The sequence below is a fragment of the Mytilus edulis genome, chromosome 10, assembly GCF_963676685.1.
Source record: "Mytilus edulis chromosome 10, xbMytEdul2.2, whole genome shotgun sequence".
Classification (NCBI taxonomy): Eukaryota; Metazoa; Mollusca; class Bivalvia; order Mytilida; family Mytilidae; genus Mytilus; species Mytilus edulis.
The window spans coordinates 21,417,185-21,444,193 of NC_092353.1; the positions used below are offsets into that span (position 1 = coordinate 21,417,185).

The 27,009-nt window shown below is 33.2% G+C and overlaps 2 protein-coding genes across 2 annotated transcripts in view; both read left to right on the plus strand.

Annotated features, from left to right (window-relative positions):
- LOC139492634 (uncharacterized) overlaps positions 1-5,100 on the plus strand; it is a 68,044-nt gene extending 62,944 nt beyond the window's left edge. Inside the window, exons 69-75 of the mRNA XM_071280787.1 lie at positions 835-1,038; positions 1,435-1,599; positions 2,219-2,470; positions 2,690-2,860; positions 3,418-3,621; positions 4,018-4,182; positions 4,802-5,100. Coding sequence (XP_071136888.1) covers positions 835-1,038; positions 1,435-1,599; positions 2,219-2,470; positions 2,690-2,860; positions 3,418-3,621; positions 4,018-4,182; positions 4,802-5,100 — 1,460 coding nt within the window. The remainder of the gene's footprint in view (positions 1-834; positions 1,039-1,434; positions 1,600-2,218; positions 2,471-2,689; positions 2,861-3,417; positions 3,622-4,017; positions 4,183-4,801) is intronic.
- Positions 5,101-5,277: 177 nt separating this feature from the next.
- Positions 5,278-27,009, plus strand: part of LOC139490618 (uncharacterized) — a 32,937-nt gene continuing 11,205 nt past the window's right edge. The window contains exons 1-9 of the mRNA XM_071277511.1: positions 5,278-5,443; positions 9,749-9,946; positions 10,341-10,505; positions 15,509-16,507; positions 17,460-17,752; positions 19,401-19,478; positions 21,817-22,188; positions 24,752-24,849; positions 25,633-25,696. Coding sequence (XP_071133612.1) covers positions 5,299-5,443; positions 9,749-9,946; positions 10,341-10,505; positions 15,509-16,507; positions 17,460-17,752; positions 19,401-19,478; positions 21,817-22,188; positions 24,752-24,849; positions 25,633-25,696 — 2,412 coding nt within the window. The 5' untranslated portion in view covers positions 5,278-5,298. The remainder of the gene's footprint in view (positions 5,444-9,748; positions 9,947-10,340; positions 10,506-15,508; positions 16,508-17,459; positions 17,753-19,400; positions 19,479-21,816; positions 22,189-24,751; positions 24,850-25,632; positions 25,697-27,009) is intronic.

Genomic DNA, 27,009 nt, shown 5'->3' on the forward strand with positions numbered 1-27,009 from the left:
AAAAGTCCACAACACAGTCAAAAGTAACAAAAGAAACTATTTACCCTATAAACAATTTATTATTCTCCTTTCAACTACAATTTTCCAAAATGGCCAGAGCCCCCACTTCCACATATATTTTATATAGCGATAGCACTTTGCCCTGCGTTTAACCGGCGCACGGCATAACAAATATCTGACCACCTGGGTTGATAATAACTATCTAAGGTCTTAATCCCAAAACATCAGTTTGCCACCAAGGTCAAACATTACCATCTAGTTCTATCAAGAAGCCGCCAAGGCGAATATAAATGACCACCAAGGTCTTGACGCCCCCAAGGCTAGTATTATTAATTCATTGTTGCCATCAAGGCAAATGTAAAAAATCATAAAAATGACCACCTAGGTCTATTGCCACCAAGGCATATAAAAATGACCACCTAGGTCTATTGCCACCAAGGCATATATAAATGACCACCTAGGTCTTTTGCCACCAAGGCATATATAAATGACCACCAAGGTCTTAAAGCCACCAAGGCTATATTGCCACCAAGGCAAATGTAAGTAAAAGTTAAAGAATATAGTTACTTTGCCGACAACACGTGGAGCACGACCTTCCCACAGCTTGGATATTGAAAGAATGAGGATGTATCACATGTACTTCCGCCAAAGATATCAACCAATGAGGTAATTGTATCATCTCAATTTCACCTATGCGTAAAATATCCTTATAGAATTTGATAAATTCATTTTTAACAGAAGACTTGATTAATTTACCATTGGTATGGTTTAGTTGCATATGAATGCAGTATAATTGTAATACAAGCATTATCGTATGTTGTGTTTTTTTTTCAGAATACACAAATGACCCCTGTTCAAACTACAGCATAATAGATTATGACTTCACTAGACATCAAGACTACTACGATTATTCATACATGTACAACTGTGATAACTATTGGTCAGGAGGGTGGTATTATTTTGAAGGCGGTTATAACTTATCAACAAGTCCGGTATCGCCTGGTCAGTGTGGATCGTATAATCCGATTTGGATAAATGGTAAGATTTATCAAATGAACAATGTCACTTTGCTTTTTCTAGGGAAATTGTTGAAAATAATATCTCTTGATTTGTTCTTTTTTTGTTTATATTATTTATTTTATTTCGATTTCTATTCTTCTGTTGTAAATAAGTTTCTGAGCTGATTTTCTGTTCTATATCCATTTAAATTGTCTGTTGAAACTCGAATACTATTTAATTTTTAAATATTTTGTTTCAGGACGATTTCAAAGAAATTAATTTACAGAACGTGCATCATGATCTGATGCGTAAAACTAAATTGCAGATGTTGCTATTATTAATTTTGTAGTTATTTTAGAAGCTATTCTTCTAGATTTGCGAAATACAGGTAATGTAACAATTTGCAAATTACTTGAATATTTGTCTTATTTACAGAAACTATTGAACAGACTGATGACACAGGTTTGGTATATCTAAGAGCATGCGAAGGAACTGATTGGTCCGATTGTGCTTACAGCTGGAGCATACCAACTATGAAATGTGGAAATAAAAACATTATGTATCTAAGACAGAAAGGAATGTGTGGCAGATACTGTCTAGGTTGGCCTTTTTATATCATTTCAATTATAAGCCTGGTACCTTTTAAAGCTAAATTTAATATTTCATTCATCATTTGAATAAAATAACACAACTAAACGAAGATATTTTGACGATTTTAAAATAAAACCGAAAATATAGAAAGTCGAACCTTCAGTAGGAAACAGTGTGTACAGCCCCTTACTACAATATAATTTTCACAAAATTGTGCCATTACGATTATCTCTTTTACTGACTAAATGTATATATACAGCAGTATACTAAAGTGTCTGTCGGTGATTCAATGACGCTTTACTATCATTTTAGGAAACATTTGGAAAACAGGTAAATTAAAAAAGGAACTTTGCAATGCTTCTGACAAATGCAAAACCACAATGTTGGCAAAGATCAAGTATGTCCATTACTCTGATCAAACAATTGAATTAACCGTAATCTTGGAATATATACACAAATATTCACTTTTTCAAAAATAAAAATAAAAAAGTCGAGTACAAAACAGAAAAAAATATAAAATTTAACATTTGTTTAGTTTTAGAAGTCAGCTTGATCTCGATATGTATAGGCGCTTTATCAATCAATACAGGGTTTTATATCAATTGAAGAAGTTTCCTTTTGTTTGTAGAATCGAGAAACTCCTCTGAGGTTTCTACCACTCCATCGTATGTGTGGGATGAGCCTTGTCGCTGGCACAATATAATTACAAGTCATTTTGAGAGATCTGTCAATTATACACTGCAAAGTGGAGAATATGAAGAATGTTACGACTGGGAGATCCACATGGAAGGATGGTACAAATTCAGTGGAAACGAGAGCATTCCAACGAACTCTCCAAAGCCGGGACAGTGTGGTTCATCTAATCCTATATGGCTGGATGGTGAATATATAATTTTTGTTAAGGATATATATTTGAATTTTATCTGACAAAGAAATGTTTAACCAATCATCATTTTAAAAAAATCGAATAAATTAATATTAATCAATATCAAATATAATGTTATCAACCGTTGTAAGAGCAATTTAAAGAATATTCATTTGTTCTCATATAATTATAACCAACTAAGCATTGTTGATATGCAAATTTGATTTTTGTCAGGTTTGTATCCTACAACTTATGGTGAAATGGCCACACTGACAGCATGCGTTGTAGGAAATGAAACCGAATGTCAACACAGTTGGAATGTGACTGTAATGCAATGTGATGGATACAATGTTGCTCATTTGAAACCTGCATATTACATGATGAACTGTGGCAGATATTGTATGGGTGAGCATGTTACTGTATACACTAATACAAGGAACATATGTAAAAAGATGCCAATTTTCCAGCGCTATACAAGGCTAGCAAACAATATAATTATATATTTAATAGGAAAATAAACGAATCGAGTGATATGACAGGAATTGAAACGTATCTTTATTTTAAAATATATACATGTTTAAGATCCTTAGTTAGAAATAAAATCCCTTTGCACCAAACGTTAAAATTGTTAACTTTTATTTGGTTAATATAAGTAACAGTAGTATACCGCTGTTTGAGTCACTTTTTATTGTGCATGCACGCTTGAACACAAAGTATCTATTTACAGTCATAGCTTCCATTCTATGAATCGGGACTTTTATCGGCCATGTTATTGTTTACCATTTGTTTACCTATGTTATTGTATCATCTCAATTTCACCTATGCGTAAAATATCCTTATAGAATTTGATAAATTCATTTTTAACAGAAGACTTGATTAATTTACCATTGGTATGGTTTAGTTGCATATGAATGCAGTATAATTGTAATACAAGCATTATCGTATGTTGTGGTTTTTTTCAGAATACACAAATGACCCCTGTTCAAACTACAGCATAATAGATTATGACTTCACTAGACATCAAGACTACTACGATTATTCATACATGTACAACTGTGATAACTATTGGTCAGGAGGGTGGTATTATTTTGAAGGCGGTTATAACTTATCAACAAGTCCGGTATCGCCTGGTCAGTGTGGATCGTATAATCCGATTTGGATAAATGGTAAGATTTATCAAATGAACAATGTCACTTTGCTTTTTCTAGGGAAATTGTTGAAAATAATATCTCTTGATTTGTTCTTTTTTTGTTTATATTATTTATTTTATTTCGATTTCTATTCTTCTGTTGTAAATAAGTTTCTGAGCTGATTTTCTGTTCTATATCCATTTAAATTGTCTGTTGAAACTCGAATACTATTTGATTTTCAAATATTTTGTTTCAGGACGATTTCAAAGAAATTAATTTACAGAACGTGCATCATGATCTGATGCGTAAAACTAAATTGCAGATGTTGCTATTATTAATTTTGTAGTTATTTTAGAAGCTATTCTTCTAGATTTGCGAAATACAGGTAATGTAACAATTTGCAAATTACTTGAATATTTGTCTTATTTACAGAAACTATTGAACAGACTGATGACACAGGTTTGGTATATCTAAGAGCATGCGAAGGAACTGATTGGTCCGATTGTGCTTACAGCTGGAGCATACCAACTATGAAATGTGGAAATAAAAACATTATGTATCTAAGACAGAAAGGAATGTGTGGCAGATACTGTCTAGGTTGGCCTTTTTATATCATTTCAATTATAAGCCTGGTACCTTTTAAAGCTAAATTTAATATTTCATTCATCATTTGAATAAAATAACACAACTAAACAAAGATGTTTTGACGATTTTAAAATAAAACCGAAAATTTAGAAAGTCGAACCTTCAGTAGGAAACAGTGTGTACAGCCCCTTACTACAATATAATTTTCACAAAATTGTGCCATTACGATTATCTCTTTTACTGACTGAATGTATATATACAGCAGTATACTAAAGTGTCTGTCGGTGTTTCAATGACGCTTTACTATCATTTTAGGAAACATTTGGAAAACAGGTAAATTAAAAAAGGAACTTTGCAATGCTTCTGACAAATGCAAAACCACAATGTTGGCAAAGATCAAGTATGTCCATTACTCTGATCAAACAATTGAATTAACCGTAATCTTGGAATATATACACAAATATTCACTTTTTCAAAAATAAAAATAAAAAAGTCGAGTACTAAACAGAAAAAAATATAAAATTTAACATTTGTTTAGTTTTAGAAGTCAGCTTGATCTCGATATGTATAGGCGCTTTATCAATCAATACAGGGTTTTATATCAATTGAAGAAGTTTCCTTTTGTTTGTAGAATCGAGAAACTCCTCTGAGGTTTCTACCACTCCATCGTATGTGTGGGATGAGCCTTGTCGCTGGCACAATATAATTACAAGTCATTTTGAGAGATCTGTCAATTATACACTGCAAAGTGGAGAATATGAAGAATGTTACGACTGGGAGATCCACATGGAAGGATGGTACAAATTCAGTGGAAACGAGAGCATTCCAACGAACTCTCCAAAGCCGGGACAGTGTGGTTCATCTAATCCTATATGGCTGAATGGTGAATATATAATATTCGTTGATGATATATATTTGAATTTTATCTGACAAAGAAATGTTCAACCAATCATGATTTAAAAAGAATCGAATAAATTGATTTTATTTAATATCAAATATAATGTTATCAACCGTTGTAAGAGCAATTTAAAGAATATTCATTTGTTCTCATATGATTATAACCAACTAAGCAATGTTGATATGCATATTTGATTTTTGTCAGGTTTGTATCCTACAACTTATGGTGAAATGGCCACACTGACAGCATGTGTTGTAGGAAATGAAACCGAATGTCAACACAGTTGGAATGTTACTGTAATGCAATGTGACGGATACAATGTTGCTCATTTGAAACCTGCATATTACATGTCGAACTGTGGCAGATATTGTATGGGTGAGATGCTACTGTAAACACTAAGTAGCCTTACAAGGCTTGTAAACAACGGACTTATTCATTTTTTATTTTATGTACACAATACTATAAATAGATGTAAAATACAGTTTGATATACATTATGGTAAATACAAATGAAAATGATATGAGCAACAGTTGATATATAAGATAATCAAAATTTCAAAAGATTTGAAAAATTACTCGAATGTAAACCAACTGATCGGGCTTGGATACAAAACCCTAACTATAGCCAAGCTATATCAGTTAAAATGTTTGAAATATGTGAGAAAACTGTCTTAAAAACCCCTTGGAAAAAAGATTGTACTGATATCAGAATATAAGACATCAATTGGTACTGATCATAGGATGGTTTTTATATCCAACAATGTATAGTCATGTTTAACTTGCTTAATCCTATTGCCCCTTGGTGGAGAATAGGCAACTAACGATATCTCTCCACCTTGTCCTGTTTTTGTTAGCCTCTCCAGATCATACCACTTGTTACCTTCTTTCTTCATCCCGGCTGCAACGTTTTTTCTCCAAGTGTATCTTGGTCTGATTTACCACTCTTTCTTTGTGGGTTCCACTGTAGTGCTTGCCTTGTAATGTTGTTCTTTGGCTTCTCAGTGTGTGCCCTATCCATCGCCACTTTCTCTTTTTCAGCTCTTCATCCACTGGGGATTGGTTGGTCTTTTACCACATATCTTGGTTTGATATCTTCTCAGGCCATCTTATATTGAGGATGCGCCTAAGACAGCTGTTGATGAAGACTTAAAGTTTTTAAAGCAGTTTTTTTGTTGTTTTCCAAGTCTCAGCTCCATATTAAAATATTTTTTACATTGGAATTGAAAAGGCGTATTTTGGTCCTGAGATTGATGTTTCTTGCTTTCCAAATTGATCCCATCCTATTAAATGCAGTTATTGATTTACCAATTCTTATTTTTAGATCTTTATCTGAGCCGCAAAGATTATCCACTAAGCTTCCAGGGTATGTAAAGAAATCAACTTCTTATAAAGATTTGGTGTTAACTATCAGACTTGCTAGGGACCTTGTGTTTGGCTTTAATACTTTGGTCTTATTGTGGTTGACTAAAAGGCCTGTTTCTACTGCTCTTTTTTCAACCTGTGCTAGTTTGGCCTGAATTTGTTGGTAGTTGTAGGACAGCAAGGCAATGTCATCTGCAAAGTCTAGGTTATCAATCTAGGTGAAAATGGTCCATTGGATAGCGTTTCTTCTGCCTTCAGTGGCTTGCCTCATGATCCAATCAACTGCCAGGAGGAATAACATCGGCGAAAGGAGACAACATTGTCTTACCCCAGTTCTTATATCGAAGGCCTCTGTTAGTTGACCTTCATGTATTATCTTGCTCTGCATTCCTGTATAACTGTTTCTGATGATGGTGATAACTTTCTCAGGAATGCCATAGTGCCTCATCAACAACAACAACACATCTCTATCTAAGCTGTCAAAAGATTTTTCAAAGTCGACAAAAACAGAATAGAGTGATGAATTGAACTCTTGTGATCTACCCAGGATAATGCGTTATGTTGCTATTTGATCTGCATATGATTTGTTTTGACTGAATCCAGCCTTGTTGTCGCGAAGCTTTTCATCTAATGCATTTTTTGAGTCGGTTTAACATGACTCTATTCAAAACTTTCCCTGGAACTGATAGTAGCATTATTCCTCTATAGTTGTCACAAATGCTTAGATTGCCCTTCTTTGGAAGCTTTACCATGTATCCTTCTTTCAATTTTATAGGGACCTCTTCTTCTTCCCAGATCTTTCCAAACAGTTCATATAGCATTTGAGTTGATGTTTCAATGTCTGCCTTCAGTGCCTCTACAGGTATGTTGTCAGGACCTGGAGCTTTGGGTCTTTGTTAAACATATTCTTGAAATGCTCAACCTATCGTTTCATTTGTTCTCCATGCGTGTTGAGTGTTTTCCCTTCTTTGCTTTTTACTGGTCTACTTTCTTTCTGGCATTTCCCGGTTAGCAGTTTTATGTTGTCATATAGAGCTTTGATGTTGTTTGATCTGGCTGCTTCTTCTGCTTCTGCCGTTAGTTTATCAACAAAGGTCATCTTATCTCTCCTTGCACTTTTCCTGACATCCTTGTTAGCTATAGTGTACTCTCTTGAGGCTGATTGTTTTGCTGATCTTTTTTTGCTGTTGTTCAGGACATTTTTTTATGTTTTTCCTTTCTTCCACTTTTACCAGTGTTTCTGGCGTTATCCATTCTTGTGACATCTAGTAAACGTCTCCTTTTTGGAGATACAGACATGGTCCTTTTGATTTTCAATGTTCATGTCTGGAGATACCCGTGTTGCTAGATGTCATTTCTTGTGTGGGAAGACTGGTCCACCAATGACAAGATTGTGTTTGCACAGTGGTTTGCAAAAGAGCTCTCCATTTTCATTCATTTCTTCTAGTCCATGTTTTCCCATCACTTTTTCATAACCGTTGTTGTCACTTCCTACCTTAGCATTAAGGTCTTCCATTAAGATGGTGGATTCTTTTGAGCTACATTTCCTGGTAGTTTCTTTTAGAATTCGATTTAATCCTTCCTTGATGTCTTCCTCTGCACCATTTGTAGGAGCATAGCATTGGATGATGTTGAAATGATATCCTTGTATGTGTGGTCTTGAATTTTGCCATTATGATTCTGGCACTTAGTGGCTCCCATCCAATTTATGTTTTCTGAGCTTCTTTTGACAGCATAATTGCAACTCCTTCAGAATGTTTGGCGTTCTCCTACAAATTGCCAGAGTATAAAATCAATTCTCCTGATGATATTTTTGATTGTCCTGCATAATTCAATCTTGCTTCTGCTATTCCTAGTATACTTATTTCATATGCTTTCATTTAATTGGCGATGGTTTTTGCTTTTCCTGGAATGTACATATATCTCACATTCCATTTTTCTATCTTTGTTGCGGGATTAGAGTTCAGAAGTCTCAGTTGTGTAGCTTCCTTTCGGTTTTGGCCTTCTAGGTAAAGGTCTTCTTTCTTTTCCATCCAAGGTGCGTAAATTTTCGTTTCGTGTTTTTGTAATCCGTTTTAACCTCTAAGCGGGGGATTATCCTACCTAAAGGTTCCAAGTGGTTTTGTAAAGACATCTGGACTACAGTCTTCCCCATACGGGTTACTGGCCGGTAGCGCACTCATTGCCCTCCTACGTCCTTTTCCGTTGTCGCTAGACAGCAATCTTCCGCAGGGATTGTGATCTCTCCACTATTTGTCCATTGGCTGGAGTTTTTTTTTTGGAAAGGACTTACGGTTACCACCAACCGTGATTTGAAGTCAGAGTTTTCCTTCTCCTAGACAGGCTGCCTTCCTAGGTTAACGAGACCCGTCTGACTGTCGCCCTTGTAGATCAGCCTGAGGCCTTTCGCTGCTCAGTATCCAACTTCTCCCACGGGGAGGTACTACATAGGACTTGATGTGGTGAGGCTATGTACTGGCAGGAAGAGACTGACTAACTGCTCCCCTTTTCACATTGCTGTTAGCCAGCGGCGCTGAAAACGAAAGATGACAAGCACCTAGACACAAAAAACAGCAAACTAGACGCATCCACAACATTTAACAGATATGTATAGTCATACAAAGAATAATATATCAATACTATTTTTGGTTGAAATATAAGAAATGTGAACAATACTTTGCGTATGTACGTTATTTGAACCTTTTGATTTCAAAGTTGGAGAGATATTTGAATGTCGCGTATCTATATTATAATATGACGGGTGCCACATGTGGAGCAGGATCTGCTTACCCTTCCGGAGCACCTGAGATCACCCCTAGTTTTTTGGTGGGGTTCGTGTTGTTTATTCTTTAGTTTTCTATGTTGTGTCGTGTGTGCTGCTGTTTGTTTGTCCTTTTCATTTTTAGCCATGGCGTTGTCAGTTTGTTTTAGATCTATGAGTTTGACTGTCCCTTTGGTATCTTTCGTCCCTCTTATATAAAACATATACATGTTTGAGACCCTTAGTCAGAAATAAAACCCCTGTGCACCAAACGTTAAAATTGTAAACTTGTATTTGATGAATATAAGCAACAGTCATAGCTTCCATTCGATCAATCAGGACTTTTATTGGCCATGCTATTATTTGGTATTTGTTTACCTATGATACGCTACCTGATCAATTTGACCTATGTATAAATTATCCTATTAGATTTTGATGAATACGTGTTTAACAGAAGTAAAAAAACTTGATAAAACTAACTTTGGTATGGTTTTATTAACATGTGGATGCATAGAATGGTAATACAAGCATATCCTTATGTGTTTTTATTTTCTTCAGAATACACAAATGATCCCTGTACAAACTACAGCATAATAGACTATGACTTTACTAGACATCAAGACTACTACAACTATTCATACAATTGTGATGACTTTTGGTCAGGAGGGTGGTATTATTTTGAAGGCGGTTATAACTTATCAACAAGTCCGGTATCGCCTGGTCAGTGTGGATCGTATAATCCGATTTGGATAAATGGTAAGATTTATCGGATAAACAATGTCACTTTGATTTTTCCTGGTCATTGTTGAAAATATCATCTCTTGATTTGTACTATATTTGTTTATGTTATTGATCTATGTTATTGATCTATGTTGATTTCTTTTCTACATGTACTGTTGTAAATGTGCTTCTGAGCTGGTTTTCCGTTTCCGTTTCATTTCAATGAACTCTTGACAATCGGATACTATTTGTTATTCAAATATAAAGTTTGCAGCACGATTTCCAAGAAATTAATTTTCCAAACGTGCATCATTTTCTGATGCGTAAAACTAGATTAGATGTTGAAATTATTATTTTCGAAGTCATTTTGGATGCTATTTCATCTAGTGTATGAAATTGAAATAAAGTTGAATATTTGTTCTATTTACAGAAACAATTGAACAGACTGGTAAAACAAGTTTGGCATACCTCAGAGCATGTGAAGTAGATCATTGGTCCGAATGTGCCTACACCTGGACCATACCCACAATGAAATGTGGAACTAAAACCATTATGTATCTTAGGCAGACAGGAATGTGTGGAAGATTCTGTCTAGGTTTGTATTGATATATAATTTGACATACATTCAATCAATATTTATTTAAAATTACACAACTAAAAGAAGATATTTGGTCGATTTTGTTATAAATATGAAAATATAAAATGTTGATCCCATATATAAAAAAACAGTGTGTACTTCAGCTCATAACTATCATGTTCACATTTTGTCCCCTGTATGAAAATCTCTATTACTGACTGATTGTATGTATATTTCAATTGACCAATGAATTGTCGATTTTTCTTTGACGTTTAACGTCATTTGTGGAATCATACGGCAACAAGTTAATTCAAAATTTACCTTTGATATGCATTGCGTTGTTGCAAATGTAATTATATTATGTATATATGTAGGACTCTAAAGTGCGATGGGGACGCTAAAGTACGATGGTCACGCTAATATGCGATGGTTTACGCTGAAGTGCGATCTTTAGTATAGATTATTACATGGCATTTTTCATATCATATCCTTTATCGGCCCTAGGTCATGATATCAGCCCAAGAGCCGCAGGTTCGAGGGATGATATCATGACCGAGGGCCGATAAAGGGTATGATATGAAAAATGACATGTAATTATCTTTTTATCATATACTTCAACAGAAGAAATACAGACAAAAACCATTAAAATTTAGTTTTTCTTTGATAATTTATAATTAACCAAATACAAATTTCTGAACTTTTATTGTTGTTATTAAACGATATAACAAGCATCAGGGTGACATAAATGTATGAAAACAATTACATGACTTGTATATTCATGATATTAATGTTCTTAGTTGGAAAAATTAATTGTCACATTTCCTGTAATAGTTGCCCCTGCGAACATATGCATTGCTTTTCCTTTGTGATTTTCATGCACTATTTCTGGCATTTCATTTATTCCTGTAGTTGTTGTTGCTGAAACTGGTTTAGAATTAGATTCGAAATTTGAAATGTCTTTCAGTACAAAAGAAAGCTCGGCTTCTTGGGAAGCAGACAAAAGTTCTGCATCATCATCTGATGGTATATCATTGTTGTTATCATCCAAAGGCCTTGGGTTTTTATCCGAAGTTATTTTCCCTGTACCAATTTTACTCAAAATATGAGACATTTCCTTCTGTTGTTCAATTGATGAGGAGCTATAGGAGTTTATGGATTGAACATTTTTATGTCCACTCAGCTGCATTATGGGTGTATCTGGTATGTCCTCGTGTACCAAGGCAGTGATAGTAGTTTTTCTGACACTATGATTAGTTTTTCTACCCTGAATACCACCATCTTCACACATTTTTTTAACAAAAGAATTTAAAGTGTTCTTTCCTAAAGCTTGTCTTGAAAACCAGACACCGTCTTAATTTGCCTGGAAAACCCCAAATAAAAGGGACAATCATCTGCAACCATATCTTCTGGTCTTCTTCTAAGGAACTGTTTATATGTCTGTATAGGACATCTAGGATTACCTGAAAGAAGATAAACCTGTTCAATGTGGGTTGCTAAAATGTCATTATTATACACATGTTTACAATATAATATATATATAGCTACACTTGTAATATCTGGCTGTTATTTTGTGATGGCAATATCTTGCTTGATATCTTGTTTAATACATATTTACACTACATGTATACTATGTTTTGCGCTTTTTAATTGACTTTTTCTGTAATTCAATTGAAATATGAAATAATGATTTTGAATCTTGTCCCCCTATAAAACTTTGCCTGAAACATTACCTGTGTCAGCAAACATCTTTGCTTGAAAGTGTATCCAAGTTAGCACCATTTCTTGTTTTGGTTATCCTTTCATTATGTTCTAGATACTGCTGACCATCAGTAGTTGCCTTCATTTGAATGTTTCCCCACCTCAAAGTTGTGTGCTCTTCCCGGGAGCGCAAACCAAAATGTAGAGTGTTATTCGTCCATACTGTTCTTACTAGAGATTGAGGATTTCCTGCAAAAAAATTTAAGGAATTTGTTTGAGTAAAAAATATTTGATTTAGACTTGTGTATACAATGAGGTTAAAATAATATACATTCTTACGACTGTACAAAATCAGGTGAAGATAATTCAAGTTATTGTCAAATCATTTTTTTAATACATCATGATCATATCAATGTGTTAATTTTTTAGAGAAAATTGTGACGTCACAAAGAGTCAAATAACAAGACAAAGCTACTTAAAATATCAATAATAAAAATAATAATTATGCAAAGAATTGTTAACTGCACCAAGCAGCTCTTTTTCGTACAGTAAATTAACTTCTTCAGCTGTGAAGGGGTCTGCTTTTCTTTTTTTGGCTCCCTTTCCCATGGATTTAAGCTGTTTCAGTTTAGCAGACATCACATCTCTAGAGTGGTGAAATTCTTTGTCAACCATTATAATTATTGCACATTTCTCTGTTAGATATCTTGAAATGCTGCTCTGCATTGACCTGACAGATTGAGGTTCATAGTTTGACTCGTCGTCTTTTTTAACTGTCATGAAGAAACGAGCCAAACATTTATCCAGTTCCGTAACAGGAATTTCTTCCGCTTACCTCATTTCGTTATTGCATCTCAACCATTTGTTGAAAAGTCTCATGTCACTAGCAGTTTTTCTAACTGTATTATCGTTTTTCAACGATTGAACAAAAGCAGCAGTGTCCGTGTCGTCTGCCATGTTTACAAACAACTTTCCGGAAAAACGGAAATACCCGAAGTTGCATGTGATAAACCCCACGGACAATAACGGAAAGGCATGCGATAACATTCCGGAAGCAGTTAATAAAGGTGCCTTTATCAGCCCGCTGAGGAAATTTGTAGGAATCTTGTTAATAAACCTTGTAATCCTTTCATAGCCTTTTAATATTTTTAAATGTTATTGAACTGTAAAATTTAAGTATTATTTGATACAAGTATATGATAAAATACGCTAAAGTCCGATGGTCCGCGAAAGTATAGACGTAAAAAAGTAGTTTGATTATGACGTTAACAGTCGTTTATACAAACCAAAAATTAATGTGCATGCCGGAAGATACATTAACTTAAGAATACTTAATTTGTATCTTTTAAACCTAAATGTGCACGACTTAATTTCAAACCTAACCAGGCTGAGTCGGTTAAAACGAATATTTATTTTCGAGTGTTAAAAGACGAACTTGTGTCCTGCAGAGTCATTTGACCAAATTTCTATATAGATACAAAATAGTATAGATATCCTGTTTCCTGTATCCTGCTTCTATTGGAAACGACCAGATACATTAAAAGCATTGTTTACGTTGCAGTCTACTTGGGGGTCCCATTAAAATAATGTCGATTTTAATGGAAATTAATGTCGGTAACATATATAAAGATATTTGTAACTTATGTGAAGACTGTAAAAGGGGGGTTCACATAAGTGATTAACTGTGTGTGTGAAAATTCATGCACTTGAACGTTTCAATCCCCTTTACCTATACTATATATATTGGTCCACTGCACTTCATCATGATATACCCTCGTGCATTAGCAAAAGAACAACCATCGCACTTTAGCGTTAGACACCATCGTACTTTAGCGTAGACCATTGCACTGTAGGGTGTCCATCGCACTTTAGAGTACCATCGCACTTTAGAGTCCTGCATATATATATATACTTATTGAGAAACTACCCCTTTACATCGGGGGCACACACCAACCGGTTATCAGTGTTTGCGTCATACAAACTTTAAATGCAATAAATACAGTGTACATAAATAAGAACATCACTATGAAAAATGTCAATATATTCGTAAAACTATTTCTTTTAAAATCCAACATTTGGTAATAGAAAATTATAGAAGTGAATAAAAGAAACCGTAAAAGTACGTTGCGATATCCTGAACATTTTATAAAAATATTACACATATATACATAGACTAAAAAAAACCATGCATATTCATATAAACTTGACACAATATAATTTTTGTTTACATTCAAATAATTTAGACATTAACATGCAACAACTCATTGCGAGCTTTAATGAGTGAGGTTAGATATTGTTTTCCGATTTTCTCAACCTTTTTATCGATATCATCACCGAACAAAAAAGCTATGTCTCCGATAATGAATTGGAGTTTATTAAAGCGAGGCAACTCTAAAAAAACATATTTTAGAGTTTAGTATGACGTATTTTCACTTACCTAGTACACATTTTTAAAAAGCTGAGGCTAACATCCGGGTACGAGATATCCTTGCTGCATTGAAGACCCATTGACATATTCCCAATTTCCATTCTCAATTTTCTTTTTCTTTAGCATTTTTATGCCCCACCTACGATAGTAGAGGGGCATTATGTTTTCTGGTCTGTGCCTCCGTTCGTCTGTGCGTCCGTTCGTCCGTTCGTCCGTCTGTGCGTCCGCCCGTTCGCTTCAGGTTAAAGTTTTTGGTCAAGGTAGTTTTTGAAGAAGTTGAAGTCCAATCAACTTGAAACTTAGTACACATGTTCCCAATGATATGAACTTTCTAATTTTAATGCCAAATTATAGTTTTGACCCCAATTTCATGGTCAACTGAACATAGAAAATGATAGCGCGAAGTTCAGGTTAAAGTTTTTGGTCAAGGTAGTTTTTGATGAAGTTAAAGTTACATCAACTTGAAACTTAGTACACATGTTCCCTATGATATGATCTTTCTAATTATAATTCCAAATTAAAGTTTTGACCCCAATTTCGGTCCAATGAACATAGAAAATGATAGTGCGAGTGGGGCATCCGTGTACTATGGACACATTCTTGTTTCTTTTTGTAATTGTTTTGTTTGATTTTGTTAGAATAGTATCGAAAACAATTTGTGCTTCATTTAGCTAAAATATTTTGAAAATAAAACCAGTAAACTACTACTTCAAGAATGATGTAATATTTCTTTATCTCGTGTCGTCAATAGATGGAGCTTAAGAAATGAATACACAGCCACGATTGAATTAGTCTTTGTGATTGTTGTATTATATATGAATATATGTTATGCAATTTAAGAATTATACTGTTCAGTCAACAGATATTATAATTAAACAATTTATCATTTGTATAGAAACAGAAAAAGACATATATTCCAGTATGACACCAACCGAAGGTCATATATCATCATCCTCATACGATGTCACATTATCAGATAATTTGAGTAAGATTGAAATGTCTATTGATCCAGCCTCCACGTTATTCGATTCAACTGCAGACAATACAAATAGTCTATCAAAATCTGAGAATTGGAATAAAGTACACATGGATATAAGTTCTTCCTCCGAAGACTTTTACATGAGTATGGGTGACCTTACGGAGAGTTTGACATCTAGTATGGAAAACTGGAATAGAATGGAGACAATTGTACATTTGTCCGGGACTTTGGAATCAGTAGATACGGTTATATCCTCGGAAGGGATTTATCGGAATGAATATGATATGACTACAATTTCGTCGTCTTCATATTTGACCCATGATTTGTATTCCACTTCGGACATCGCAAATGAACTGGACACGGTTTTAGTTTCGTCGTCTTCGAGAATGGTTATTGGTTTTGATACAACACTCAGTTCGTCTTCTTATTATGAGAATTGGGAGAACATGGAGACGACATTTAAGACATTGTCGTCATCGTTTAATTTGAATCCAATAGACACTACAAAAATATCAAATTCAGAGAATAATTTTCAATCGACTTTTATGATATCTTACTCTGATGATAGGAAGTCATCGGCTGTGGTTAGCTTGAGTACAATGGACACTACTGTAAATCCATCACCTTCGGTCATTGCTTTTAGTTCACCGGAGCCTTTGGATAGAATGAGTACAACTGTACATTTATATACTACGGATCCCTCAACAAACAGTGAAGCAAATTCTTTGTTTGAAACTATAACTTCCGATGCCAGTTTCGAGCCCTCAGAAGTATCTGATCATCAGTCAATAATACAGGGAACAAGTACCAGTTTAGAAACCGAAATATCAGATATAAAGACAACACAAAGTTTTTATTGGCAGGAAGCGTCTTCAACAGACACATCCCTGATGACTTCTACCGAAAATATTTATGGTATTTATATTTTCATTCATTTATTGTATAGATACACAGAAAAATAGCGGTGCAACAATATAAATATGATAAATAAATACTTTGATCGATTGATTGATTCGCGTTTAACCTAAGTTCAGTCCTATTTCGCAATTTTGTGGTTGTTAGTTTTTATTTGTGGAAAAAGCCTTAGTGTCTTGGGAGAAGCTCCAACCCCGGGTTGGACAACAAATAACCCTAATCAATCCTGGAGTCACCTGCCACGTGCTGGATTCATGTTGGTGTCGACCGGGTATTGATATAGCTCGACTATTTAGATCAATTATACACCGAAGCACCTATTTGTTAAAACAAAAAACAAATATAAATAGTTAGTATAAACAGTTGTGAAAGTAATCAAATACAAGTAATTAAAAAATGAACCAAACCTACAGAATTATAGATTATCGATGGTTTTTCGAACGAGATGATGCTTCTCAGCTGCAATTTATTCAAAGGGTAGAAACCTTGATTACATGCGACTCGCTTTTTTCCTAGGCAAAGACTATAACGTAGGATCTTGAAGTTATTTATTCTCTTTCTACTCAAATGAACTCAAATTACTTGGAAAACATGAAAGATTTTTATAATCTAAAAAAAAAAAAGAGATCATAGTAAAAGTTAAGAACATAGCGATTCAGTATTATTTGTTTTCCTTTTGTTTTCGTTCTATGAAATCGTTGGTGTTAAGTTACAATATAGCACAAGACTTAAGATAACATACATAATTTTGTTGTTCAAACTACTGATAATAAAAGGTACAAACAAGACTGTGGCATAGATGTTGGTTAAATATCTTAAAATCACAAAACAATAACAATCTGTCCACTCGTAAGGATAGAATTATCTTAAGATACAAACTACGTTTATTCACATTTTATTTTCGACTTATTGTAAACGACGTAAATGGTTGGTTTTATTTGAATTTCAACAGTTGATTTGAATATAACAGACTACATTTACTGGCTGTATGCAAGTCCTACAATTCCAACGTACGACTTGAACTCAGAAGATCACCAGTTGATGTTTGAATGCTATGTCTATTCTGGGTACTACTACTATAACAGTTATGATTCTCTCTTAAATTCAATGACGTACGATATCCAATGGTACATTGACAATGAAGAATTTCTTACAAAGACAGATATTGCATACGACAAGATTGAAACCGAGGGCAGATTAAAGAGTACCGATTGGATGCATAGAGAGAAAAAAATAGGAATCAATGTGAGTTCTAACTTTTCATGAAATTAATATTCGAGTGTTTCAGAAATTTTTCATTTTTTTAGAAATTGAAATGTGACTTCACTTTGTGTGTTTTTTTACAATTAAATATGACGTCACTTTGTGCGTTGAGGCCTTTGCTAACCCAGCTGTGTATTGGTATGTGCTGGATTAGGTTGTTTTATGTAATATATCCGTTTTTATTCTGTAGTTCGGTGTTATCATGTATATCTATTATACAATCATTTTATAAAATTTACTGTTTGCAAAAGTATGAATTATACTAAATAATAAGGACGTATTAAGCACGGCTTTTTGGAACTTTTTGTACTAAGTGCTCTTCAACTATGTACTTGTTTTGGCTTTCGAACTTTTTTCATCTGAGCGTCACTGGTAAGTCTTGTGTAGACGAGGCGCACGTCTGGCGTGTTAGATTTTAAATTTGGTAACTTTTGTTACCTATTATTCGTGTGTTTCTCTGCTCTATATGTTCTCCCATTTGTTTATATTGTAGTCCTGTCATGTAATGTTGTCATTTACATGTTATATTTAACATTGCCATAAAAGCGGGAGGTGTGGCATGCCATAAAAGCAGGTTCAACAAACCAATTTTTTCTTAGAATGTCCTGTACCAAGTCAGGAAAATGTCCATTGTTATATTATAGTTCGTTTCTGTGTGTGTTACATTTTAATTTTGTGTTTCTGTTGTGTCGTTGTTCACCTCTTATATTTGATGCGTTTCCCTCAGTTTTAGATTGTAACCCGGACTTGTTTTTTCTCTCTATCGATTTATGAGTTTCGAACAACGGTATACTAATGTTGCCTTTATTCATTCCAACAGTCATTAATTCTCGATTTTTTATCGATAAATATCTAATAAAGGAAAAGGAACTTCTTATATTTATTCAAAGTAACCCGATTCATAAACAGTGAAATAGTCGTGTAGCCTTTGTTTTGTAAAAATTTATTTAGGTTTATTTGCCACTTGTATTATCTCCTAAACTTGATCTATAGATAACAAACCATCTACTTAATAATTTTAAAACATAATCGTCAGGAACTTGTAGACGCTATGAAAAAAATTCCCGAATACTATACACGGGGATGTAAACTTGAAGTGACATTTATTGTTGGCATACGTTTTATTTGTACCTTTAATATTATGAACGTTTGAAAGTTTGTCATTTTTTTGTAATTACCTTAATTGCCTTTAAGGTCAACTGAATTATTTAGTTTATGAAGCTAATTATTCCCATTTAAATGTAATAAAACACAAAATTCCTAGCAAAATCATCTTTGAACATACTTTAATAGCTGCAATTCTGATTGGTTTAGTTACATTTTTTAAGAACTACGTAAACCGTTTGAGTTACCACAAATAATTTCATTCAAACAATTTAGTAAATAGTATAATCGATGCATGTGTTACTATCTGAGATTATTAATATAAATTTTTTGCGGATTTGTTTTATACTTGTTTACTGACGAAGTATTGAAGGGGCGGAATTTGGTTTTATATGTCAATTTAAGGTTGCTTAATTGGAAGAAGTTTCTTATTATTTTCAAAGGTTTCAAATCCATTATTGTAAAATGAATTAAGAAGAATTAGTATATTGATTTAACCTGTCATCTTGATTAAAAATATTTATAGATCAAATGTGGAATTAGATTTCATTTATCGTCAAACAAGGCTTTTATGGAGAGCTGGAACTACTACGCTGGCTTAGATGTAAGTACAAATATCAATTTATGAAAAAAAGATAGTACGGGGAGAACAAATATATAAGTTGGTGAAGAACAACTAACAGCATAGAAAACACAAAAGACAAAGAAAAATGTATGTGATATCTTTTTCGAATACAATACAATGTATATACAAAAAAACAGAATATCAGAGAATTTTTCATTTTTGTAATTAAAAAAAACAAATAAAAATATTGATCTTTATCTTCCAGAAGATATAACATCTACGTCACTGGTTTATAGCAGGTCATTGTCAATCATTTCATATATTCTTATTTTTGTTATTTCTACTATATAAAATTCTGTAGTAGATCGTTGAATTTTTCTTACAAATGTGACAAATAGATGAAATCCTAGGTTCTTGCCATTTACTGGCAGTTATCTGGTCTCAGATAGTGTAAAAACAGTGAAAGACTTAAACCAATTAAAAGTATTTTCAGTTTTATTATTTAATGATTAAAATCAGTAGAAAAAGATTAGCTGTGATGTTATAGCATCATACGCATTCACATCAAAGTAACATTTATATTGAGGCAGACGTCTTTTTGATCAACCCCTTATCCTATTTACTAGGCAGTATTTGCGGTTTTTTTTAATGCTCTTTGTTATATTAGACAAAAAAAAAATTTGAATACTGATATCTGAGAAACTAATTTCAAGTGAATTTGATAGATTAATGATAATTTCTGATTTCCCAAATTTAGGGTAAAAAATTATAACTGTATTACGTCCGTTTTTAATTAATGGAATATATACGCAGTTTTACCCAACGGATATTCTGTTTAAATTCTAACCTGAAACTCTTGAATTAACACTGTTGTTTTAAACGTGTACTTGCGTATTTTATTATTATTTAGATGAGCTTAACGGTATCTGATGACCGTTTCCTGTCAACTTAGCTTATCACTATTTTACAACAACATATAGATATACACAGACTCTGTTCTGACAAAACTTCAGTGAATTTTACTTTTTATAATCCTCCTGTTAACCTTATAGTACATCTTGATCTTTTAATCGATATTGATGACATAGATAGACGATTAAAAACTAAAATCTATAACATACGATATGTTTTCCATTTTAAACTTTTCAGTTGCAAACTTCCCATTTGTAACCCTCTGCCTCGTTGACATCTCTACCAAACAAGGGTTTCCTTTCATTTAATCTGCTGTAATAGAATTATGAGAAAGAACGACTAAAATCGATACACCATACGTTTTATGATCACGATCACGAATATGTTGACCGATACAATTTGTCAATATCTTAACTCAAGCATTAAGTTTTTCGCCGTCTTAAATGTTTAGATACATTTGTACCCGTATGTAGTCGTCTAATATCTATATTCTGAAGATGGAATATTAATTCATTCACTTACCTTGTCGACGCATGCTATCTCGCTTCTCTTGGAGTTCATTAGAATCTCCCAAATTGTTTGGTTTTTACCTTGATTTTGGGTTTTCACATTGATTATGCGAGATTTGAACATCGGTAAACTACTGTTGCCTTTATTTGTAGTGATCCTTTCTTTCGTATTTCAGCAACCAAGTCCATATTATATTTCAGGATGTATTCTTCTGACATTTCAGACTCGTTGAAATCACGTTCTGGAATTATTTTCTAAACATATGATACAGTGGAAATATCAGTGAATTTCAAAAATGTTATAATCAAACTAATTAACTGTGTGATAAAATTGTGTATTTACAATGAGTAATTTTTAAAATATCAATTTTTGAAATTTTACTACCAATCAAGTCAGTCTTTTAGCCAAAATTTTGAAAAATGGATTAGGGATTTTTTTTCACGATAATAGCGCCCCAAAAAGGTAGAAATTGATAGAAAATCATCAAAATTGGGTACTTTTATTGGGCCGAAGCAAAAAAAAAAAAAAGAAAAGAAAAAAGAAGTGCACCCCTATATGGTTTTTTTCTTCGCCATTTTTTTTACAGTCATATAAACCCAAAAAATCAGGTTGAGAAAAATAGTTTAATACTAGACATTTTTGCCTCCTTAGAGGTGTACATCTTTAAGTAGCAAGTTAACAAAACAATCTTATATCAGTACTGATTACATCAAACATTTTGTGCATCAGAGAACATAACAATCGTAGGAAATACATGTTTGAAACTTCAGTGGTAATTTTATAATTTTCTGCTTTCCTATGACCTTTTTCGTCGAAATACTGAATTGGACAATGGAATTTAGTAACAGTTTTTAAATCTATATTACAAATGAAAATCTTATCGTTTTTTATTTTGTTTACTTCACTCTGTATTTGAACATATTGCTTGATTTATATGTGAAATGCTTTTAAATAGATGTGGCCGAATTACCTGTCAATATCAAGTGGAGAATCAGCAACATTATATGTATGGACAACCGTTCCTATAGCTTGTAGATATAACGATACGTCATACTCATGTAAAGTCAAATTAGATTTATTTGACTTTAATGAACAATTTACAGCTGGAGCTCCAATGTACTGTAATAATTCTGTCACCGAAATGACAAAACCGTCAATGTGTGGATTGGAACTTGATGGATGGCAACAGTGGGCGTGGCAAACTTTAGATATTAACCTCCCTGAAAATTCTGCATCGGATCAGGAGTACCAAGCAAAAGTTAAATTAAGAGTATTAGAAGCTGACGATGACCCGATATGGTCCAACTATCAACTCCCGGAAGTCACGGTTTGTGTCATTACTTTTATTGTTATCAGTATTAGTAGATATAATACAAAACAAAAATCAGAGGCAGATAATGACATGTTACGGTTTTATTATCAACTACCAGAGGTTACGGTTTGGGTCAATTGTTTCCTATATTATCATTTTGATCATTATTTTTCTCAGTAGTTGTAATCATCTTATTTTAAAATGATAGTTTTTAACAAATGTAGATATGTTTTGTCCTTGATAATAGACATCACTTTACAACAGTAATGCTTATACATCTAAAGCCATGCTCGAAATATTTAACAATTTTACCGTTACAAATAACTAGAAACAAAACAGGTTCTTTCTTTCAATGCAAGATTAAAATTGTTTTGAATATATTTAATAAGAAAAAATTACTAGATTTGAATTTTTCCTGTTAAAACAACATACATACAAATTAGACCAGACCTTAAGGGTTAACTTTAATTTAGAAATATAGGCATCTTGACCTCTCATATTTGTTATTTTTATAGTTTTATAGGGAAGTTATTAACCTCGCAATGATCTAGTTGTGCTTCTGAGTTAATGTCTCTTGACTATGTTCACGTAAACCTGTCATATTATTCAAGTAAAAACTTTGTGTTGAACAGTTCTCTAAAATTTCTAAATCAATAACATTTCTGACAGACAGACATCTTTATAAGTCAACCCAGCAATACTAGGTTTACTTTCTGTTATGACATTACAAATTGGAAATTATTTTGGAATCACTGTTATCAATTAAAGAGACATCAATAATTTACAAATAATTGGGAGATAAATCAGCCGATAGCGTTATCCCCAAGTGGGAACGATTTCCTATTTGCGGGTTCACTATAGCAGATACACACAATAAGATGATCAAGTGAAGAGCAAGCTATTATGTTTAGATAATCCAAGTATAAAAAAAGATAAATTTCATGAGTACATGTTGTCTATATTTGCTGTGTTTTGTTGATAACAAATTTTATATAAACATTTATATCCTATATTTGGTAACAAGTGTGCAGACGCTGATATGTCTCGCCTTCTTTACTAACCACTGATATTATGTTGATAGTCCTAAATATATAGCTTTACTACAACTATCACATAAACTTATAAACATGATACATGAAAATCGGATCAAGGTCAGACAAACCAAACTGGAAATACATGTACACCTTACAATCATCCATACACTAAATATGCTTTTAATATAGTTGACCTATTAACCAGTAAAACTTAACATTGATCCGAAAACCATTCAAAATATGCCAAGAATAGATGAACTCTGCCAGACGAACATGTACACTTTACAATCATTTAATGCGTTAACTATAGTTGTCCTTTTGTAAAGTTTGAGTACATAGGGTAAAATGCAGTTTTTGACTAATATCTCAAGAACGAAAGCATTTGTGGCAAATGACGCAAGAGGTTTTAGTATTCGTTAGGTAAAGTTTACCTGCACTGAAATATTCAGGCAAATCGGGTATCGGATTTTAAGGGTATTGTCCCTGAATTGATATTTTTAAGGAAATTTGGCAGATTTCTGTTATTATCTTAAATACCATTACAGATAAAGATAAACTAGAAACAGCAAAACTGTTCAGTAAAGAAAGATCTACAAATATTATTTTGTATGAATTTTTTACTCTCAATTGAACCTATAATGAGTTAAATCCGTTTAAAGACAATTTTTTAAAATTTGTTCATCTAGTTTGCTTACTTTAAAAAAAAATCTCTTCTTCTTTGAAACTGCTGAATCCATATCAGCCAAACTTAGGCTGAATGAGTTTCAGAGTACTAAGTAACTTATATAATTGATGGATTTTATTTCCTTGTATGTCAAAAAACCTAGCCACTATCGTTTAAATTGAACGTAGCAGTAAAATGCATTTTTTTTGCTTTTAAAGAAAATTTGACAAGTCCAATATTTAAACGGTAATTTTAAGCCACTTCGAAATATCTATATTGAAAAGCAAAAAAAAAAATAAATATTGATGACAGATTGAAGCATCAAATTACGGTTGAGCGATTCGGGCTCTTGAGAGCTCCTTGTTCAATTTCTTGATCTTGTTCTTTTAAACTATTTATATGCAATTTTAACCGAAATAGTGTGAATTTGAGTTATTGTTGTATTCTGAATTAACCTTAACAGAACATGCATATAAACGTTTATAATCTGTGATTATCGGCCGTCCCACTGTCTATATCACTCACCTCAGCTCTTGAATATCACGGCTTTGTGACGTCAAATAGGTTGAACCAGCCTTAATAACTTTGACCCGGACATATCAGCGACGTCATAATGTTTGAACCGACGTTTATAAGTTTGACCTGAACTTATCAAGTCATCTTCCGAATTGCTAGTGCAAAAACAAAACACTTCAAAAACGCAAATTAGCCCGATAAATCGATTATCAGGTTATCTGCATATTGAGATTGTAAAATATCAATATGCAGACAACCTGATAATCGTTATTCCTCTTTAATCGTTATATACTTTTTCGTAAGATTATTTGAATGATAATACTACAAAATAAAAGGCAACTCTTAACACAAATTTCTTTCGCAGGTACATGTAGTGAACGACAATGTAACAGATGATTACTGGTGGTGGTATGGATGGTGTTTTACTGGTACAGATCCTTGGTTTTCTACATTTGATTGGCAGTAAGTTTTTATATGACCTATAATAATAATAGATTGTTGTTCCTAGATGAAATGCCACTAAATTAAATATCCACTTAATAAATGTGTGTCAAAACCGGCTTTAACTTTTCAAGTCGCTACTTGATGAAGGAAAATTTACTGAGAAACTATATATACTACAACGACAATCCCTGAGGAGAAATTTTACAACAATTACCAATCTATTAAAATTCATAATGGCTGATGCAATGAAAAGAAAAGGTTTACTTTGCGGGAAAACCCATTCTGATTTAAACAGAAAGTGCCTCAGTCTTTCATCTTTAAGAAACCCGGTCATTATTGATATCGTATTTGAAACGTTTGTTGGGTTTGTTTTTAAACAGTCGGCATTCCTGTTGACACCAAACAGTATTCCTGTTTTCGTTGACTTGTAAGTATTACTTGAAAATTGTCACAAAACACAACACTTGTAATTGTGTTAACGCACATATTTTCTGTGGTATATAAACAAGTGATCACTATGATACTAAAACCTCATAGGACAAAAATTGTAAAAACTAAGGATAGTCTTACCCCAGGCATAGATTACCTCAGCCGTATTTGGCACAACTTTTTGAAATTTTGGATCCTCAATGCTCTTCAACTTTGTACTTGTTTGGCATTATAAATGTTTTGATATGAGCGTCACTGATGAGTCTTATGTAGACGAAACGCGCGTCTGGCGTACTAAATTATAATCCTGGTACCTTTGATAACTATGTAATAACTTCTATAAAAACTATGTGTGTTTTTTTTTTTTTTTAGATCGTATGATTTTCATGACCAGGGAGAATTTGTCCTTTACAGACACAAAACTAAACCAATAGAGGTAATTATAATACACGACAATATATTCAAAAATATCATAAAGATTTATTATTCTATTTTATTCATTTAACTCGTTATTCGTTTGATAATTTGAAATTTATTTGGATTTTTAATAATAAATTTTTACATTTTCAGATTCTATGTCATACTCAATGCATGTTTTTAGACGAAACGCGCGTCTGGCGTACTAAATTATAATCCTGGTAACTTTGATAACTATTTGGTAATTGACTTTAAATTTATTTATTTTAAATCACAAAGGCGTTGCGTACTGTAAACTTTAAAAACAAATAGTTTTATTTGATGAACTTTTGTTTGACACTAAAGTTGTCTTGATCTGTAAATAGGTTGTAATTGCCTGTACATAAAAATTGTTCATACCAGTAAACAGCAAGTACAAGTTGCATATTACAGAGAATTGAATTAAAACAAAAACTTATACTTTTCAATCAGTATAGACCTACATCATTTCGGCAAACGAAGATGAATGAGGGGTATATTGAGACAATCGTTCTGGTGTTATGCAGAAGTTTGAAATTCCAATGGGGGGAAGATACAAGAGGAACATTCAACATATAAGTCGAAAATAAACTGACAATACTATGACAATTCCCAACAAACAATCAATAGTACATAGAACACAACGTAGAAATCTATAGTCTGATCAACACGAACCTAACCTAAAACTTGGGGGATCTCAGGTGCTCCGGTTGGGTAAGCAGTTGAAGTTATTGACTTTTGGTTGTGAAACGACCAATGTCAAATATCTTATGCATGTTCAGGACGAGATAAATTCCCAATAAATACTCTGGACCGGTCCTGTACTAGATGGCGTCCGGGATTAAGAAAGAGTAAATTTAAACTACAATTGGAAAAAGAGAGCATGAAATTCATTCTTCAATACACATCAAATTGAATAGAGAGCGTGAAATTAAATGTCCCTATTCTGACCGGACGTGGCTGAGTATTTGTACACATAAACAGCCGAACAGACACCCCATTATCGGAAGGGGTTTACTACAAATTGGCAAACACACAATGATGGTTCCATATATATGATTATTTTGAAAAGTATGAAAAAAAGTAAATAACAAAACTTCTTCAAAAAACTCTTTGGACAATTCAAAACGGATTGTTTTTTTTATTAAATGGCACAATCAAAAGCTCATACATCAAACGAATAGAACAACTTACATAAACCAGACTTGGTACGGGCATATCCTTATGTACACTGGAATAATCCATGGAGTTAGACCCAAAGTAAAATTGGAACCAGTAGGCAAACGAGAGTTATTATAGTTCATTTTAAAAATT